The sequence below is a fragment of the Sarcophilus harrisii genome, chromosome 6, assembly GCF_902635505.1.
Source record: "Sarcophilus harrisii chromosome 6, mSarHar1.11, whole genome shotgun sequence".
In the NCBI taxonomy this organism is placed as follows: domain Eukaryota; kingdom Metazoa; phylum Chordata; class Mammalia; order Dasyuromorphia; family Dasyuridae; genus Sarcophilus; species Sarcophilus harrisii.
In genome coordinates, this window is record NC_045431.1 from 185,369,656 (window position 1) to 185,381,800 (window position 12,145).

The following is a 12,145-nucleotide window of genomic DNA, read 5'->3' on the forward strand; positions in this document are numbered from 1 at the left end:
TTCAGATACAACATGTACGTACTTACATATTACATAGTAAATGTAAAAAGCATGGCTATGTGCAGTGATAAGAACACTTTAGATCACAGAATCACCAATCCCTTTCACTTTACAGGTAGGGAATCCCAGCCCCGGCCAGCCAGTGAGGGTTTATTAAGCACCTGCTATGTGCCAAGCCCTGTGCCAAGCCCTGGGTTAGGCACAGGTTAAGTGACTTGCCCAAAGTCTAACAACTAGCAGTAGGAATTGAGTTCAAGCACCCTGACTGCAAGCCAGCACTCCTCCTAAGATGGAGCAGAAGGTTAATACAGAATGCAATGATGGATGTTAATTGACCCCCTCTTGGAACCTCAGAAATCTTGAGAGATTTCCTCTAATTCTCACCTCCTCTGTAAAAGCAGAAGCTACTTGAGGTCTTGAGAAAGAACTCCATGTTTAAGCTGGCTCATCAGTTGCTCTTCTGCACAAACACACTTTAAGAGGAAGGGCCCCACCATCCCTGGATTCACTCCAGCAAAAGCTGAGAGAAGCAATTACCTGCAGCTGCTGCTCCTTGAACATGTCTGGATGCGGTGCATTGAGGATATCATCGGCCAACTGTGCCTGGCTATCAATGTTAACCGGTGTGGTAGCTTTGCTACACAAGAATTTTGTGAAGATCTCACGGGCTCTATAGGAAAGCTAACAAATAAAATGAGAGAAAGAAATTCTGACTATGGTATATTATGGCTTGCACAACTGAATACATCACAAATGAGCTCTTCGATATAAGTGTTAAAGATAAATTCAGAGAGCTAATTCAACTGGAGGAAACAAGTAGAATTACCTAAGTCTTTTTTTCCTTAACCAACATTCTTAATTAGTATAAAAGTTAAGAAGTTCCAGTAGCTCTGATCATCTATGGTCATGATGACTTAAAACATGACAGGCCCTGAAAAAAAAATTAGTTTATGACTGTGTGTAGGACTGAGTTGAAAGGTAAATGGAGTCACAATCAAAGATAAAAGCATTAGAATTTCAAAGTAAAAACTCACTTCAGCAATCTAAAAGATCCCCCAGTCTTATTTTACAAATGAAGAAACTGAGTTCTAGAGCAGGAAAGAGACATGGGATGCAATGAAAAAGCAGTAGACTTTTAACAGACTAGGGGGTGAATCTGACTGAATTCTGTGATTTTTCCCTCTGAATCTTAATTTCTTCATGTGTAAAATTTAAGAGCACATGCCCCTTCTAAGTCTAGGCTTTTATTGTGTGTCAAGTACTGTTGACATCTGAGTGATAATGATAAGGATAATAATGATTACCCAAAATAGAAGTGTTCATGACACACAGACAAAGAATGACAGGGCTGGCAATAAATAGAAGGCTGGTCTCTGGAGTACAAGAACTGCTCTTTCCATTAAACCATAATTTTTGCTGTGAGGCTAGTCCTTCAATCACCTTGTTATAATAACACCAGAACTACATAAATATTCTGGAAAGAAGTTATAAGGCTTACTTTGTTGTTTTGTTTTGTTTTTTTAATATGTATTTTCCCAATTACACATAAAAATAATTAACATTCTTTTTTTTTCCCCCTGAGGTAGCTGGGATTAAGTTACTTGCCCAGGACCATACAACTAGGAAGTATTAAGTGTCTGACTTCATTTCTTAAAAAAAAAAAAAATTTGAGTTCCAAATTCTTTTCTTTTCTACCCTGATTCCTTGAGAAGGCAAGCATTTTGATAAAGGTCATACATGTACAGTTGTACAGCACAATTTCATGGCTATGAAATGATCCAACCATTCTGAAGAGCAATTTGGAACTAGGAACAAAGGGCCATCAAACTGTGGATACCCTTTGATCCAGCAGTATCTCTCAAAGGTAGGTATCCCAAAGAGATTATAAAAGAGGGAAAAAGACCCATGTGTGCAAAAATGTTTTGTGGAAGGTCTTTTTGTGGTGTCAATGACCTGGAATTTGAGTGGATGTCCATCAGTTAGAAAATGGCTGAATAAGTTGTGGTATAAGAATGTAATAGAATATTATTGTTTTATAAGAAATGATGAGCAGGCTGACTTCAGAAAAGCCTAGAAAGACTTACATGAACTGATCCTGAGAGAAATGAGCAGAACCAGATCATTGTACACAGTAACAATAGAATTATGTGATGATCAACTGTGATATACTTGGCCTTTCTCAACAGTGTGATGGTTCAAGACAATTCCAATGAATTTGGGATGGAAAATGCCATCAGCATCCAGAGACAGAACCATGGGGACTGAATGTGGATGAAACATAGTATTTTCACCTTTTTTTGTTTGTCTGCTTTTTTCTTTCTCTCATGGTTTTTTCCCTTTTTGTCTGTTTTTCTTGCACTAAATGACAAATATGGAAATATGTTTAAAAGAATTGTATATATTTAACCTATATCAGATTATTTGTTATCTTGGGAAGGAAGGTTATCTTGGGAAGGAAGAACCAAGGGAGAAAGGAAGAAAAATTTGGAACACAAAGTCTCATAAAAATAAATGTTGAAAACTATCTTTATATGTATTTGGGAAAAATAAAATACTATTGAGGGAAAAAATTTCCATTTTGTCATACAGTTAAAAAAAAAAATGTACTCCCTTATCCCTCCAAAAACAAGAAAAATAAAGTTTTTAAAAGTGTGCTTTGTTCTTCATTACTCTCCATCTATTCTTTTTCTGTAGGGAATAGCATTTTTCTTTGTAAGTCCTTCAGAAATGTCTTGGATCACTCTATGGCTGAAAAGAGCTAAGTCATTCACAATTGATCATCATACAATATCACAGTTACCATGTGCAATGTTCTCCTGGTTCTGCTCACTTAGTTTTGCATCTGTTCATGTAAGTCTTTCCAAGTTTTTCTGACAACATCCTGATCATCATTTCTTACAGCACAATAGTATTCCATCATAATCCTAACTATAGCTTTTTAGTCATTCCCCAACTGATGGGCATCCCTTCAATTTCCAATCTTTGGCACCACAAAAAGAGAGCTGTTATAAATATTTTTGGATATTTAGGTCCTTTTCCTTCTTGGTTTTTTTTTTATCTCTTTGAGATACAGACACAATTAAGTGGTATTTCTGGATCAAAGGGCATGCACAGTTTTATTGTCCTTTAGACATAGTTCCAAATTACTCTCCAGAATGGCTAAATCAGTTCACAATTTGACCATTAGTGCATTATTGTCTCAATTTTCCCACCTTCCCCCAACATTTGTTATTTTCTTTTTCTGTCTTATTAGGCAATGTCATAGGTCATGGGTGGTACACCTCAGAGTTGTTTAATTTGCATTTCTCTAATCAAAATTTAGAGAATTTTTTCATACAACTACAAATTGCTTTGATTTCTTTATCTAAAAACTACCTGTTCATATTCTTTGACCATTTATCAATTTGGGAATAACTTGTGTGCTTATCAATTTGATTCATTTCTCTATATATTTGAGAAATGAGGCCTTTTATCAGAGAAACTTGTTATAAAAATGTTTTCAGTTATGATTGTTGTATTATTTCCCTCCACCCTTATTTACCCCTTTATCCTTCTCTCTCTCTCTCTCTCTCTCTCTCTCTCACTCACTTTCTCTCTCTGTCTCTGTCTCCTCTTTCATTCTCTGACAACCACGTCTGCAAATCAGACATACCCTCTAGCAACCCCTCTCTCCTTCTCCACTTTTCTCATACCCTTCCTCTTCTACTTTCCTAAGAGATAAGAAAGATTTCTATGCCCAACTGAAGTGTTTGCATGTTATATTCCCTCTTTACACCAATTCCAGTCACCAAAGTTTAAGTAACCCAAGTGAGCCACCCCACATTTCACATATTCCCCTCCACTGCTCTTTAGTGCCTCTTTTATGCAAGATAATGTACTGCATTCTATCTTTCTCTTTCTCCTTCTCCCAGTGCATTTCTCTTTTCACCCTTTATTTTTATTTTTTTAAATATCCCATCATAGGCAACTCACACAGGTGTCCTCTGTTTATGCTCACTCTTTCTAACTACTCTAATAATGACAAAGGTCTTAGAGAAAGGTCTTATCATCCTCTCTTACAAAAAGTTAGCCAATTTAACTTTATTGAATCTCTTATGATAGCTCTTTCCTGTTTATCGTTTTTATGATTCTATTGAGTCCTATATTTGAAAGTCAAATTTTTTATTCAGTTCTGAACTATTCATTGGAAATGCTTGAAAGTTCTGTATTTCATTAGATATCCATTTTCCCCCTTAAGAATCATACTTGGGCTTTGCTGGGTAAGTGATACTTGATTGTGTCCTAGCTCTTTTGCCTTTTTGGGAAACATATTCCAAGCCCTCCGGTCCTCTAATGTGGAAGCTGCTAAATCTTGTGTGACCCTGAGTGGTTCTATAATATTTGAATGGATTTTTTTCTGGCTGCTTGCAATATGATCTCCTTAGCCTAGGAACTCTGGAATTGCTGGGAGTTTTCATTTTGAGATCTCTTTCAGAAGATGGCTATAGATTCTTTTAATTTCTATTTTACCTCGACTTCTAGGGTATTAGGGCAGTTTTCCTATATAATTTCTTGAAATATAATGCCTAGACTCTTTTTTTTGATCATGGATTTCAGATAGTTCAATAATTCTTAAATTTTCTCTCCTAGAACTATTTTGAGTCAAGTGTTTTTCCAAAGATATTTTTCATATTTTCTTTTATTTTTTTCATTCTTTTGATATTTTTGTTTCTTGATATTTCATGGAGTCCTTAAGATTCCACTTGTCCAATTATAATTTTTAAGGAATTATTTTCTTCATTGAGCTTCTTTTTCATTTGACCAATTCTACTTTTTAATGAATTCTTTTCATCAGTGAATTTTTATACATTTTATTTTCCATTTGGTCAATTGTGTTTTTTAAGGAGTTCTCTTCAAGTGGATTTTTGTGCTCCTTTTACCATTTGACCTACTTGATTTTTTTAAAGTGCTATTTTCTTCACTATTTTTGTGCCTCCTTTTATTATATTAGAAAGGAATAGTCAAATATCCTCATTTTCTAGATGAGAATACTTAGGTCCAAAGATGGGAGTATTAGTGGCACAGTTAGGAAGTAGGCGAGCTTGCCTTTAAATCCATGCCCTCTAACTATAGAGTCAGTATTCATTCAACTAGATAAAGCTTGCTAAGACTTTTTGTATACAAATTCAGTGTCATCAAAATTAAATGTTTATATGCATTAGAACAGCTTCAAAATTATTAGTCAATGTTACTATTGTTCAATCATTTCTATCATATCTGACTTTGTGACCTCATTTGAGGTTTTCTTGGCAGAACTACTGGAGTTTACTATTTCCATCTCCAGCTCATTTTATAGATGATGAAACTGAGGCAAATAGGACTAAGTGATTTTAATTTTGCCCAAGTTAACTGTCTTGAGGTTGATTTGAACTCAGGTCTTCCTGACTCCAGGCCACATGATTTAAAATTTCATCTTCCAAAATATTATGGATACTAGTCATAAGCTTATAGAGTAAACATGGTAAAACACAACACTATTCCTTCATCTTATTTTATTAATCATTTCATATATATATATATAATTGATATTACCTCTTTTTTGTCATGTGCAGGTACATGGCTAAAATATTCACAGGCTTGCCAGAATAAAATATTTTCTTCACTGAATTCTTTCCTTAGAAAATCCTAGGGAAAAATATCAAGAATTAAAATTGCAATCTTAATAAAGAAAAGCTTTTATCTAACATTCTGTTATCTTTTCCTCATATGCTTTCCCTTCTTTTTTTGCTATCTTCAGTTTTCAGAGAAATTACTGTTCTGTGGGCATCCTCCACTTAGAAGTGCAGAGCCAGGAAAAATAGAACTGGTCACTTTGTACCATAATCAATTTTTCTAACAACTTGACTTTCTTAAGAGCTTAACACTCATTTTTATTATGGTTGAAAGTTAAGTACATTGATACATTTCTGTACAAAAAGCACTGAACAGAAAATTCAGGAAAAAACAGATTTTGTGACTATGAAACTTTGAATAAATAAAGAACAGGAATTTCTAATCTTTTTTTTCCTTTTCTGTGCTGCTAGTCATTATAAATCCCTGTGAACCAGGGAGACACTCTGTTTTGCCCTGTTTATCAGTAAACAACTTAATACCCAATCAACCCAACTTACTCCCAAAGGAAATAAGTGCAACAGGACTGGACTAATGTAAAGAAATGTGATAAAATAGAAAAAAAGATAAGATCTATTGAAAATTATTTAACCTCTTGACTTTATTATCCTTTGAAGACCCCTTGGAAATTCTGTCAAATCTGTAAACTCATGTTCCTGTTTGTCTCAAGTTTCATTGTCTTCCTTCCTTACTTACAGAAAAGTATCTAACACCGATAGGATCCTGTAGAAGACGCTCAAATGAAACAGCCCAACTCGCAACTCTCCTTTCCCGAAGTCTTCTGCAACTCTGTACACTGGGAAGGCTGGCATTGCTACTCAGGCTGTTGTTGCTAACACAGTCTTTCAAATCAGTACTGTTTAACTCTGTTGGAAAAACACAAATGCATTCTTTTTACTCTTTAACAATCTGTGGCACTATATTTCAGTTTTCTGCATACACATTAAAAAAATAAAGAATGACCCTCCAGTTTTCCATCCATTAGATTTCTTTTTAAAAAGGAAATCATCAACCTTCAGACACGTTCCTATGTAAAGCAAAGGAAATGAGGCCACTAAGATAATTAAACATTAAAAAAAAAAAGTCCAAATAGAAGCAGTATCTGCTGGTGCAAGACATTTTAAGCACCTGTTTTCCAGGGCATACATTAAACTGAATACTATATTTGCTTCTATCTTGAGTAAGCTGAAAAAAGAAAGAAGGCAATAATCCTTTGGCTACCATTACTTAGTAAGTATCCTTAAATAATATATTCTCCTTTTTGAAATGGAAAACAATCAAAAAAAGTTCCATAGTATATTCATCCAATGAGTCTAATAAACTTCACAATTTTAGAGAAAGGAATACAATGCTATTATCATTATATGCCACTAAATTCAAATTTTGAAGATAAGATAATCATAATATTCTGAGTAATTGATTAAATGCCAGTACCACAAGCATGAACTCATTTGTATACAAGTAAATTATCTAGTATATGGCCTATTTTAAAATATGAAAAATTGTTTCTTTTCATCAAATATGTTTCTTAGGCAGTTTTAAGAAATAAATCTGGTTTACAGATTAAACACTCTGGTACTGTATATGCACAGGGTAATCAGAGTAAGTTATCTCTGGTTGATTAGGAGCTATGTGCTAAAGGTCAAGGTCACTGGTTTAAATTTTGTGTATACCAGATAAATCTGCCATCTTCTACTGCCCCAGGTTGCATGCTTAATCCCAGGATATTATCTCAATAATGTACGTTGCTGGTCACAAGTCAGGCTGATTTGAAAGTATATAGGGACCAGAACAAAATCAAAGCATCACTAAATGATAGCAATGGGGATATAATGGGCTTTAGGGGCTAGTCCAAATCTCTATTTTTTTTTCATATAATGAACACTGTAGTATGGGTTAATTTTAAATAAGTTGTATATATGCATGCAAACATGTATGTGTATGTGTACGTATATACATATTTTCTTTAACCCATCTGCTCAGGAATAGTTTTAAAGCCATGAGAATTTCACTTTAAAGCAAGGAAAATTTTCTTGACTTGTGATGTCCTGAAATATAGAACAAGGCAATTCAAGGAGGAGATAAACTACATTCCTTGATATATAAGAAGAAAAGAAAAACAGCACTATCCTTCCACATCTCTTATTAATACAGGATATCCTAAGATATGTCCAAAAAGCATGCCATATTTAAAATATTCTAAAGTCTGCTTATTATTATTTTATTGCTTTTGTGTTTAAGTATCATTTTAATAGCCCATTGTTCCCAACAGAATCTTCTTTAATAACAAAGAAAACAAAATGAGTCAACACATTGACTATATCTAAAAACTTCTGGCCAAAGTGGAATGATTCAATGCCAGTCTTTTGAACTCAAATCTGTTACTATTTTGATCATAATACTCAAAGTTTAAAAGTTTTTATCTTTATATTTATGTAATCATTAACTTGTTTTATTGATTGTGATTATTAAACTTCGATTCACTTCACAGAAGTTTTCCTGTTTCTCCTAATTCTTTATATGCATGTTTTTAAATGGTGCAACAATATATTCAAACACTATAAATGTTCTATCATTCTTTCTCTGTTTGATGGACAGACACTATGCTGATACTTCTTTTGTTATTACAGAAAGTCCTGCTAGAAATATTTTTGTATGTCTGCCTTTCTGTCTTGCTTTGCTCCTTTTGGATGCATAACTATTAGTAGTATCAGTAAGGCAAAAGGCATGTACAATTTATATCTTTTTTATTAGAGTTCACAATAGTTTTGAAGAATTTTAGGGCCAATTTACAGCTCTACCAAAAAAGTGATTGCTATGTGTTATCTTCCTGTAGCCCCTGTAATTATTATGAGGGATTTGGTTTTTGTTTGTCATTTGTCATTTTCACCAATCTGAGGGTTTGAGATAAAATCAAAGATTTGTTACCATTTTTATTTATCTAGTTAATAGTTTACCAAGCATTATTTCATATGATCGCTGATAGTTTGCATTTCTTCTTTTGAAAATTACTGCAACCCTCTAATTTTTGAAGAGGAAGAAACTGAGACTCAAAGAGTTTAAGCAACTGTCCAAGATCTCAAGGAGATGGAATCTGATCCCAAGGTTCTCTGACTCCAGGGCCAATGCGCCTTCAATTGTACTAAATTGCCTCTAGATCTGGTCAGTTTGATTGGGGAGCATGCTAGAGGGTGAAAAAGAAAAAGAAAAAAAGCATCTAATTCAGAAGGCAGGTTCTACTGATGGCTGTCATTGGCACCAACTTCACATAAAAAAATTGATAAAAATGCTTATACTTACACAAGATTCTATACTCTTCAAAGAACTTTAACGACATAAGCTACTATTTGCCTGTTAGTCCATTCCAATTTGAATGGCCCATGACTTTATAAAATGACTAAATCATTTTACTTCTTTGAGTCTAATAAAATCTTTAATCATCTGTAAAATGAGGACAAGAATATTTTCTCCAGATCCCTCACATAGGAAGAATCCTAGTGAATTTTAAAGTACAATGGTAACATATTGTTATATAATCATGGTATTCAGAGATAGAAACATCTAGTCCAAATTCTTGCTTTATGGATACCTTCTGTATATAAAGGGCAGAATACAAGCAAAGAGAGTAAGTTATAATAGCTTAATTGGAAATAAATGACTGTCAGGGGAATGGAGTATAAAAGTGATCAAGCCTTTTTGGTTGTATGTCTTTTGGGATTCAAAGTGACAGAAAATATGAATTTATTATAAATCAACATATATGCACATAGGTATACCACCATTTCATTCTAGGGTTATCATGTGGCACTTTTTACAATAGGAAGAACAAAACTTTCAAAGTTTTGCAAGCATTTTAAATAGGAAAAGAAAAGAAATTTTAGGGACAAGGAGTTAATATTCTCACCATTGAAGAAAGGAGAAATAATAAGTCTCAATAAAATATAGCAACAATGGACATTAGCAATTTTTTTTATTTTCAAGGCTTTTATCATGAAGGTAATAATAGTAAATATTCTATCATAAAGAAGAATAACATTTGTGGACAACATAGCTGCACTCTTACTAAAGACAGAGAAAGAAAAGTGTATTGATTTCGTCCTGTAACTAAAATATGCTACCCAACAATATTATGGTTTCTGTTAGGGAACACGAAGCCAATGCTGTTGCTAAATATGTAATGAACACTATTTGCCATGCACTATGTTAAGCCATAGAGACTAGAACATTAAAACACAAGTAAAAGTTACACAAGTGAAAAATAGAAGCTGAATAATTTTTTCATTGACTTGGCCAGTTTTAGCTGAGGGATTTGGAGTGGTAACCTGATCTGTTCTCTAGATTATGTCTTACTGGGACTGAATCATGGATCAGAGTTGGGAGAGAGTTGAGAACTCAGCTAGGCCCCTCACTTTGGAGAGGGAGAGCTGAGACGTGTGGAAGCGAGGCGACTTACTCAGCATCCCACAGCTTGTGAGTGCTACGCCAGAAAGATGCTATACTTAGGCTGCAGCTCTCAGAGATGGTGTTTGAAATCTTCCATCATTCTCTCCTTAGAAAATGGAAGTCGCTGATCACAGGTCGCTCCCAGGTGCCTGCATGACTATCCCAACCAAGCCCACTGGCAATGCTGTCACACGTCACGTTATACGGAAGTTCAACCCTGAATCAGGCTCCCAGGATTTAAGAAGCATGAAGAGAATTAAAAGGACTCCTTCTAAGTTGTTCCTTCTATAAGTCATGTGGCTACTCTGGCCATCTGCTGTAGTGGAAATATCTGGGAAGTGTCTTAGTGACTGATAGCTGTGGCGAAGGCCTAGCTCTTGGTACTCTGGACACATAATAAACAAAAGGTAAAGAAAACATTTCTCAGCAGTTGAGAGCTGTGTTGTCTCAGAAGTGCATGTTTCTCCCACACTTCCCAGTTACTCTCAGATTATACACCATCTAGCAAGAAGCTAAGAACTGGCAACTATGTACAGAAGAGATGGGACAATGAAGGATCAAACATTAACACCAATTTACATAAAGGAAAGTCACTGTCTAGTTCTAGAGATGGAAAAGTGATAAAAGCAGTCTGGGGAGCCATGATTTATGAGCAAAAGTTTAAAGGTCAAAGTACAGTTGACGCAATCAGTGTTATCACCAGGTACACTAGCCTTCTGTTAATTAGAACAGAAGATTGGGAGCAAAATGGTTTCATGAAAAGAGAAAGGAAATGAGAGCCAAGATAGAGTCCACTTCTTGCCTTTTCGAGGGGAAAGGCCCTCCAAAAGCCTTTGGGCCTCCTTTACAAAAGAAGAGGCACCAGGGTGCAGCGGACAGGAGGGTAGCCTTGCAACCAGGAAGGCTGAGTTTGTCCTAACCCAGACTCTGTGTGACGCTGGGCAAGCTCCACAAGCTGTCCAGGCTCCCAGGGCAGAGAGGAGGATGCCCTGCCCTGGAGAAGGCATTTCATCATCCGGGAATTCCACATTTCTGACTGACAGATCCCATCCCCATCTTTATTTATGTAAGAACACGTTGCCTTAAAGGTCTCTAGGGCACCTTCCTACTCTCTGATTCTAAGGACAGTTGGAAGCGCCTATAATCAGGTCTCCCCTCTCTCGTAGGGTTTCTATGAAATGAATTTTCTTCACTCAATTTGCCAAACATTGATTAAACAATTACTCTATATAAGGCACTGCACTCATAAGCACTGGGGATGCAGAGACAAATATAAAGCAGTCCCCTCAGGAGCACTTACTCTTCTGAAGGGTCCGACACGTACACAAATATGGAAAGGACAAGTACACAAAGAATCTGGAAGCCAGAGCATGCTAACAAACGGAGAAGGGGAGTTCCAGGAGGGGGTCACAGCTAAAGCTTGAAGGAAAACAAAGCGGTGGGGGAAGGGAATGAGAGAATACGCACTGGAATGTGTATTCCAGGAATGGGGATGGATCGTATGGAAGTACAGAGGCAGGAAGGAAATGGAACGCTTAGTTCAAAGAACTGGGAATTCTAGGAACTCTGCATTTGACCAGGTAGCTACCATTCTCAAAGATTCTCAATGCATAAAACTTCACAGATTTTCTCAGGGCACTGGACTCTTAAGTTGGCACTGCTGAACAAAATGTCGGTCTCAAAATAAAGAAGAAATTTCATCAATTTTACAATCTACTGATAATTGCTGGTACTCTGCTGCCAAACCATGACAGACCACACAGAAAATAGGATAATATGTATGGGTGTGTGTATGTAAATATATGTAGTCACACATATATACATATATACACATAAACATACACAAAATGGAGAAACTGACCCATTCTTTGTTAAATATATTTCTAAAAATGCTAATTTGTCTCATCTCTGGAATAAAAAAAACATCAAACATATAATATATAATGTAAATTACTGACAAGATTTAAAATCATGACCAACTAAAAGATTTAATTTTCTTGTGAGGAACACTATGCTATGTTAATTGAGCTTTCATATTAAAAGTGTCTCTTTT

At 35.4% G+C, this 12,145-nt stretch overlaps 1 protein-coding gene across 3 annotated transcripts in view; it reads right to left on the reverse strand.

Annotated features, from left to right (window-relative positions):
* The window catches only part of RGS12 (regulator of G protein signaling 12), a 226,334-nt gene that overhangs the window by 73,732 nt on the left and 140,457 nt on the right, over positions 1–12,145 (reverse strand). For all 3 annotated transcript variants that reach the window (XM_031943011.1, XM_031943010.1, XM_031943012.1), the window contains 3 exons: positions 6,346–6,515; positions 5,572–5,664; positions 538–681 (listed from right to left, as the gene is read on the reverse strand). In XM_031943011.1, the coding sequence (XP_031798871.1) occupies positions 538–681; positions 5,572–5,664; positions 6,346–6,515 (407 nt within the window). The remainder of the gene's footprint in view (positions 1–537; positions 682–5,571; positions 5,665–6,345; positions 6,516–12,145) is intronic.